The sequence below is a fragment of the Poecilia latipinna genome, unplaced genomic scaffold (genome assembly GCF_001443285.1).
Source record: "Poecilia latipinna isolate Pla-1442-1.1 unplaced genomic scaffold, P_latipinna-1.0 Scaffold3297, whole genome shotgun sequence".
Classification (NCBI taxonomy): domain Eukaryota; kingdom Metazoa; phylum Chordata; class Actinopteri; order Cyprinodontiformes; family Poeciliidae; genus Poecilia; species Poecilia latipinna.
The window spans coordinates 14,839-23,106 of record NW_015115913.1 but is presented as its reverse complement, the minus strand read 5'-3'; the positions used below and the strand labels follow the sequence as shown (position 1 = coordinate 23,106).

At 37.3% G+C, this 8,268-nt stretch overlaps 1 protein-coding gene across 1 annotated transcript in view; it reads left to right on the top strand.

Annotated features, from left to right (window-relative positions):
• The window catches only part of nhlrc2 (NHL repeat containing 2), a 33,454-nt gene that overhangs the window by 11,465 nt on the left and 13,721 nt on the right, over positions 1–8,268 (top strand). Inside the window, exons 4-8 of the mRNA XM_015023386.1 lie at positions 1,102–1,510; positions 2,879–3,000; positions 3,088–3,217; positions 4,507–4,600; positions 5,722–5,953. Coding sequence (XP_014878872.1) covers positions 1,102–1,510; positions 2,879–3,000; positions 3,088–3,217; positions 4,507–4,600; positions 5,722–5,953 — 987 coding nt within the window. The remainder of the gene's footprint in view (positions 1–1,101; positions 1,511–2,878; positions 3,001–3,087; positions 3,218–4,506; positions 4,601–5,721; positions 5,954–8,268) is intronic.

The window sequence follows — 8,268 nt, the reverse complement described above, 5'->3', positions numbered from 1 at the left end:
ATCCCACCCACCAGCGGGTGCCACGATGAGGAGATAATCAGTACTGTCACTTCACCTGTCAGTGGTCGTAATGTTGTGCCTGATCGGTGTACAAAGCATTAACAGCAGGGGAGCCAATAAGTGGCACCTGTGTTTTTGTTAAGAGCAGTGGATTTTTTCCTCCACTGAATAAATCTTCTCAAATGAAAGGTATCATATAGGTAGCCCTTATTTTAAGGCCTATTAGCCTTTTTTTTTTTTTTTACTAAAGGTTAGATAATTATGGGGGATGCTTTATTATAATAAGTCAAATAAATCTTTTTAACCAGTAGAAATGTGAATATTAGAGATAAAACCAACAAATTTATGGTGAAATATTCCTCTTGCATTCTTGCTTTTATAACTTTGAGTATTTTATTACAATAATTGCTTTAATAAATTCCTACCTCTCATCATACTGCATGGATTTAAACTATAAGTGAAACCTCATTAATCCTCGTTTTATCCCTAAATCAGGAATGTCAAACTCACCAATAACAGTTGTTTCCATTTGTGGAAAAATATATTAATAAAACTACAGATTAAACTGTTAAAATATAAATACATAAGTGTTTATCCATTTTCTTAAAGCTAAATAACATTGAACATTTTTCACATTAATATAATTTGGCAGAATGTAGATAAAAAATGTTGCTATGCAGCGGATCGGAGCTTTTGACAATTTTTTTTTTACCACTGCAATTTTGGTATGTTGTAGAAATATAATGACAAATAAAAATATTATGTCTTAAAAAACTGATTTGATTGATAACATTTATGTGTCTCTCTAGAGTCTAGAGGGCTACATAAAAAGTTAGGGTGGGCCGGATTTGGCCCTCTGGCCTTCAGTTTGTCTATAGTAAAAAATGACTCTAATTTCAACTCAGTTTAACATGACAATGTTGCGTAATTTTAATTTAAATTATCAACTTAGCCTTCAGCTACCATCAAGTTTTAATCAGTGTATGACCAGAAAGAAAGCTGAAATATTCACAGTATCTATGAAGCGTAGATAAAATAAATAATTTCCCAGTACGGATTTCATCTTTTACTCACTTTGTGTCTGTTTCTGAACCTCCACAGGTCCTGGACAACATCCAGAGCGCCGTGCTCCGCTACGACATCTGCCACCCAGTGGTCAACGACGACGAGGCGACTCTCTGGCACGAACTGGAGGTCTCCTGCTGGCCCACACTGGTCCTGCTGGGGCCACACGGCAACTTGCTCTTCTCCCTGGTGGGCGAAGGCCACAGCGAGCGCCTGACTCTTTTCGCAGACGGTGCGCTCCGGTATTATCGGGAACAGGGCCAACTGAAGACGCACTCGGTGGGGATCAAGCTGTACAGGGACTCGTTGCCTTCCAGCATCCTTTCCTTTCCCGGGAAGGTGGCGGTGGATCAGCGCAACAAGAAGCTGGCGATAGCTGATACGGGTCATCACAGAATCCTGGTGGTTTCTTCCACCACTGGAGAGCAGCTACATGTTGTAGGAGGTACGCAGTCTCAGTTTTGCGCCGTTAAAACCAGAAGCTTTAATTTATTTTAATGGGATTTTATGTGTAGAGCATAATTGTGAACTGAAATGATCCATTTTTTTAAATTTTTTTTTTTACAAATATCTGAAAAGTTGGACCCTAAATGGAAGCATATTAATGCATAAAAATGACCTAGTCAAAGACCAGATTCTAATCTATTTGAGATTCCCAGGAAAGGCTTGACAATTTCTCATCATCCAGCCGAGTGATCTGGAGCTATTTTGCAGAGGAAAAATTGCCAAAAATTTCAATCTTTATGTGCAAAACAGTAGAGAGATCCGAAAGTAGAGGTACAGATGAATGCACATGTGCAGTAAAGTCAGCATATATAGAAATACTGGTAAATTTCTGATGCTGTAGCAAAAATTTGACAGATAATGAGCAATAATTGAGAATATTTTAGCGATGGGGAGGTGGGGCTTCTGCCTCAGTGCCTCTCAATGGAACCACATGGTAGACTGTGCTGGCCTCAGATGAGCAGAACGGTTGGCAGCAGTGGAGACGAGAACATGCTGCCATTTTGGCACTGACCTAAGTGTGAACAACCGAGAAAAGAAAGTAGAGGACGGAGTTTATTTTTGTGTTGATTTACCTCGTCTTTGTGGAGAGATTTAGAATAAACTGCCACCTGCTAATTAGCAATGTAGTAATTACGTCCACAAGTTTTGCACAACCCCTTATTTTTATGTTGCAACCTTAAATGTCAACGGGTTTTGAAAAAGATCACCTCTTTGTTGTGCATAATTGTAAGATGAAAATCATACATGGTTCAACCAGTTTCTGGGATTTTTAATTTTTATAAAAAAAAAAAAAAGCAGTCACTATGTCCTCCTCTGACAGCTCCTCCACCTCCTCCTAAAAACAACAAATCAGAGCCAAGATGAAGGTCTTTGTGCTGTCAGTAAACTTGTGTATGTGCTGCTCAGCACAACTTACTGTCCCAGGAAAACTTTATCCGCTGTCATCAGAGGCTATGCTAACTAGCATGAGTATTCATGACAGCGTCTGCTGACGGAGAAAAGCTGTAGTTGCAGAGAGCAAGTGGGAGACTTTGAGAGGCGCGTACATGAGAATGATTGACAGTGCCAAGACTCTCCTCCTGGCTCTGATTGGTTGTTTTTGACTGAGATGTGTATTTCTGTGGTTAGCACTGGGATTAGGAACATGAATTTGACTTTTTTTCACAGATTATCAGTCTCGTGCTGTAGGTTCATGATATAGTGACAGTTTTAACAAATATGTATGCGCTATTTTTTAATAAAAGTTGCATTTCCCCGTTTTAAGGAGAAGTCATTCTCTGAATTAACTGTGGCTCTTCTGCTACAGGACCTGAAAGAGGCAGACAAGATGGCGACCTGTCCGAAGCTTCCTTCAACTCCCCACAGGGCGTCGCCATCAAAGGAGACATTGTGTATGTGGCCGACACTGAAAACCACCTGATTCGAAAGGTAGCACCCGTCTCCATCTCCATCCTTGGAAAGCTGTTTGTGATGATGTTTGCATGGAAACTTTTGCTTTTCTGCTTTCTTTTGTAGGTTGACCTGGTGCAGGGACGAGTCAGCACTCTCGCTGGCGTAGGGACACAGGGGACAGACAAAGAGGGCGGGGCTATGGGACCCCAGCAGCCAATCAGCTCTCCGTGGGATGTGACGCTTGGGACTGCCGGTGAGTTTTTGCCTGGAAGTTGACGGGTATGTTTTTTTTTTCTCCTTCTCTTCTTTTGACCTTTCTCTTATTGCTTGCCAGACAGATTCCCCTCTGTCCTGATTCTGTATTCCCTCCACACACTTCCCATCCATCAATTATTCCTAAATCCATTTGATCTCTCATATTGTCTAGACTTTATCAAGCCCTGTTACTTTGCAGATCAGGTTTCATGCAGATAGTTGAAGGTGAAGCGAAAAAAAAAAAATCTGTTAGCAGTTGGAAGTGACCACTTTGAGATTTATATTCTGCCTTTCAGATGGGTTCATGAAGGGCGTGTGATTCATTCATTACGTGTAGATATGAAATCAATCGTGAAGTTCTCCTTATGCCTCCATTTCTCAGCGTTGCAGATATCAGAAAGGATCAAGGAACTAGACAACTATTTTCAAATCTCCCTGTTTTTACTTTACTGTTTCTGAAGACTGTCTGGAAATGTGAAAATAGTGCATAAATAATCTATATTTATTACATTTTTGCTACACTTTTATGAGCAGAACCTTTTGGAAACTAATGTTAACCATTATGTAAATCTGAGGTGTCATTGTTTAGTTATTTAGTCTGTGATTATTTCATCCCAATTCCGCTTTGCCTCTCATTTTCAGAAAATATTTGATGTTTTGTGTTTTACCAATTGAGAAAACAAAATTTGGTGTCTTAGGACAAAGAATGGCATAAAAAACATGGAGTATTGACAAATAATAACGTGACACTTTATTTGAAGGCGTGTGCATAAGACTGGCATGACATTGACATGAATGACATAACACCATTTATGAACACGAAAGAGTCTTCATGAATGTTTATTACTGTTGTGGTGACGTGTAATTCGGTAAATAATTACATTTTTAATGCAGAGTTGCATTTAAAGTTGAATTAAAAGTGTCAACTTTTCATCAAAAATGTAATTATTTACTAAATCACACTTCATTACATCAGTCAAACATTTACAAAGACTTCTTCATGTTCATAACAGGTGTTCATGTTTGTGACAGTTACGCCAATCTCATGCACACTCTTTGAAATAAAGTGTTACCAAAAAAATATCTATTTTAGTTTAGCTAATAAGGTTCGTTAAAAGAGGAAAAGAAAAAATCTAGACATACATTTTACTTTTTATGAGAGGAACTGCATTTGGTTGAAAGTATTTGCTTTCTTAGTAATGTCAAACACTCATCCTTGGTGTCCAAATTTACAGCTTTTTTTATGTGTTTTTCTTTTTTGGTTTTGGGGTTTAATCTTATGTGTAGGCGGTGCTGAAGACAACGTGCTGTGGATAGCCATGGCAGGGACCCATCAGATCTGGGCTTTGTTCCTGGAGGATGGAAAGCTGCCCAAAGGAGGGTGAGAGACCTGGTCACCATCCCATATCCGCTAAAAAGACACTAATAACTCTATTTTAAGCACAGACAGTGCTGAGAGAAAGTATTCGGTACTTACGGTTCTCTGCTGCTTTTTGTGCTACACTTGGACAAATTCAAATCCTCAAATAAATCCAACTTGCATAATTACCAAAAAAAGCAATTTTCAAATGAGGAATTTACACAGTTTGGCCAAAAATAATCACCACCTGGACTTAACTAAGGAAATGGGTGTGGGACTCCTAATTTCACAACCACATCCTGTGTTTGTGGAAAAGATGTTGGTCTAAAAAGGGTCAAATCATTGGTTTGCATCAAGCAAAGATTGGAGAAACTGCTAAAATTGGGTTAAGAACTGTCCAACGCATTACTAAAAACTGGAAGTAACAAAAAATGGTTGCAACGCTGGATGGAAATAAGTCTTGTGAAGCTTATTGAAACAGTGACTGCTAGAAGTCCAACAAAGTTGTAGAAAGTGTGTGTTTGGTATCGACTGTTTTTGGCCACGCAATGCATTTATTTTGGGGAAACTATCCAAACCAACCTTGACAAATGCCAACGTCATTGGATTGAAATTTCATTGCATGACCTTAAGCAGGTTGTTCTTTGTTGGAATCACTCCAGTGTGGCTGAATTAGAGCAGCTATGCACAGAAGAGTGGGCCAAAATCCATCTACAAGATTTAAAAATCCTGATTTCCAGTTATTGCAAATGCTTGATGGCAGATGTCGGCAATTTAAAATTATTGTAGCCAGTCCCTAAAACTGTTGTATAACTCTCAGAATGAATTATTGAAGTAGGTAATCTTTTGAAAATGTGTTCTGTCATTTGTAATGCATCTTTTAGAGAAAGAAGCAAGAAAAAAATGGACTAAAATCGAATCTGATATGAAGAAATCAGAGATATTTATTTTTTAATGCCATACTACCCAGCCCTAGTTGCTTTTAATTTGAAACATGAAATCCATATTGTGCCATATTGGGCCTATTCAAGTTATCTTTAAATATATTTCACCTTTAAGTAAAAACAGAATAAAAAAATTGTTTACAGCTCTGTGTTATTGTAGGCAGGGAATCAATTTGTTTTTGTGTACAATTGCAACAGTGACTCCAAGGCGGGAACGTGCGTGCGATGGGCGGGCAGCGGCAGCGAGGAGAACCGGAACAACGCCTACCCTCACAAGGCGAGCTTCGCCCAGCCGTCAGGCCTGGCTCTGGCTGCAGAGGAGCCCTGGAGCTGCCTGTATGTGGCCGACAGCGAAAGCAGCTCCATCCGCAGTCTGGCCCTGAAGGACGGAGCCGTCAAGCATTTGGTTGGAGGAGAGAGGGACCCGCTGGTGGGTTCAAAACACGCAACAAATAAAGGAATAAAACAACAGCAGTGATTTAAAAAAAAAAAATTTTTTTACCATTTACTATATGGTAGATGTGTGTGATTATGTAGTAAATGGTATATTTACTTCATGGTATACCATTTAATATATTGTAATTTACTACGTAGTAAGTAAATATATTACTATATAGTAAAGATATATTAGTCTGTATAACATTCACCATTTAATAGTTACTATATAGTAAATATACCATTACAGTAAATACCATCATTGTATATAAATGGTAGTACTATTTACTGTGAAGTAAATATACTATTTACTATATGTTGAATGTTATATTGACTAATACAATTTACTATATAGCAAATGGTAAAAATGGTTTTATTTTAACAATGTTGTAGATCTGAATATTGTCAGAATTGGTTTATTTTCTTCAAATTAATTTTGAAGTCAAACAGTGAAACAGTTGTTGAAGTGAAAGTTATTTCAGTTATTTCTCCTCCTGACATTTACTTGTTAGTCAGTTGGGCCGCGCTGCTCTTGTGGTTACCGTAGCAACCAGTAACTGTCAGCTCCTCCCCCTTATTACCATAGCAACCAGTAACTGTCAGCTCCTCCCCCTTTTTACCATAGCAACCAGTAACTGTCAGCTGCTCCCTCTTTTTTTCCTGCTGCTGCCTGTAACAATTTTCTCTTTTGGTACCTGGTGTCTCTGTTATGAAATCAACAAATTGGACCTGAGGCGAACAAAGACAGTTCACACATTTAACCAAAAGAATCTATTGTAGGGTTGAAACGAGTCATAATTGTGATGAATCAATTATTGAAATAACCATCGACTAATTTAGTAATTTATTAAATGTTCACTGAAGTACTGACTCAAAAAAGGGGCAATTTGTTGAAAGAACAACATATTCAGAGCAGTGAGTAAGCCAAAGTTAAACAAATATATATATACATTTTGCATTTAAGATAAAACGACATTAAAAAAAAAATCTCATAAGCACCGTTTGCTTTTCGAATTATTAATCGGGTTAATACAGAAAATAAGTGCTCTACACTTTATTTTTTTGTTTGTTTAATTTACAGTTTAAAATGAACATGTCACATGTTGACATAATTTTTTGAACGAAAAGGGTTAGGGTTAACTTTTAATAATTTAGTATTAAGTTAAGAATAAAGATTTGAGTTTTTCAAATGTTGATGTTCGTAAGTAACTATATTTTTACCTAGTGATTCATCTTTTCCTACAAACAGTAGCAAATGCTTTTATTGCCTTTTAGGCAGCAGAATGTTTATTTTCGTATTTAAAATTATTTTTGTGTATGTATCTTTTAGTGTATTTTTAATATTTTATTAAAAAATCGGTTTAAATGAAAAATCTGCAGAATGTTCCAATGTTTTAATCCAATTAATCATCAGAATAACCAATTAATTGATAATTAAAATAATCGTTTGTTGCATCCGTAATTCATTGATCTCTTTCTTTCATTCTTGAAGGGGGTACGTTTTTACTTTATCTGTTGAAAAGTGATTTCAATAAAAGTAAAACTTTTCACACAACTTCAAAAAAACGAAAGCAAAAGAGCGTCGTCCTGATGGAAGCAGAAACATCATAAATGATAATTGTTTTTATCGGTGATATAATGGTTTGTGCCTCCAGCCTTGAAAAGCTGTAAAAGTTACACATCAATCGCAAACATTTCCAGCTTTTAAAAAAATTATTTACACCATTTTGAAGGAAGCTTTTGTAGAAATCTTTGTAAGCCGTAGGCAGTCACAAGGATTCAGGGTTGTTCCCTCCATAAATAGAAGGTATTGATTTAAAACAAAAAAGCTCACAAACAGACAAACACAGACTCGCTTGTTTTCCTGCTGAAGCAGCGCCTGAAAAAACAACTTTTGGGGTTGTAATGTTTTCCAGCAATTTAAGCTGCATTTCATTTTTGGCTTTTATGCATTGTCCCATAACAAAGAGCTCCGAAGCATAAGACAATTTACTGAGGATTCTGTACACTTGAAATATTACCCGAACTCACAGTAACTTGAGTGAGTTCTCTTGAACTCAAGAACTATAACTTTTATTGACATTTGTACAGAGATGTGAGCTTTAAAGTCACTTTTTATAAAATTTAAGACCTTGAGAGGCAGAGAGGCAGTTTCATGTCTCGATTATTGAACCCACCTAATGAGGAAATATAATTAATCTTACTGATCAGAAATCACTGATTGACTGGAAGTTGATCAGCGTCCTTCAGTCTGTCTATCTATCCATCCATCCATCCATCCATCCATCCATCCATCCATCCATCCATCCA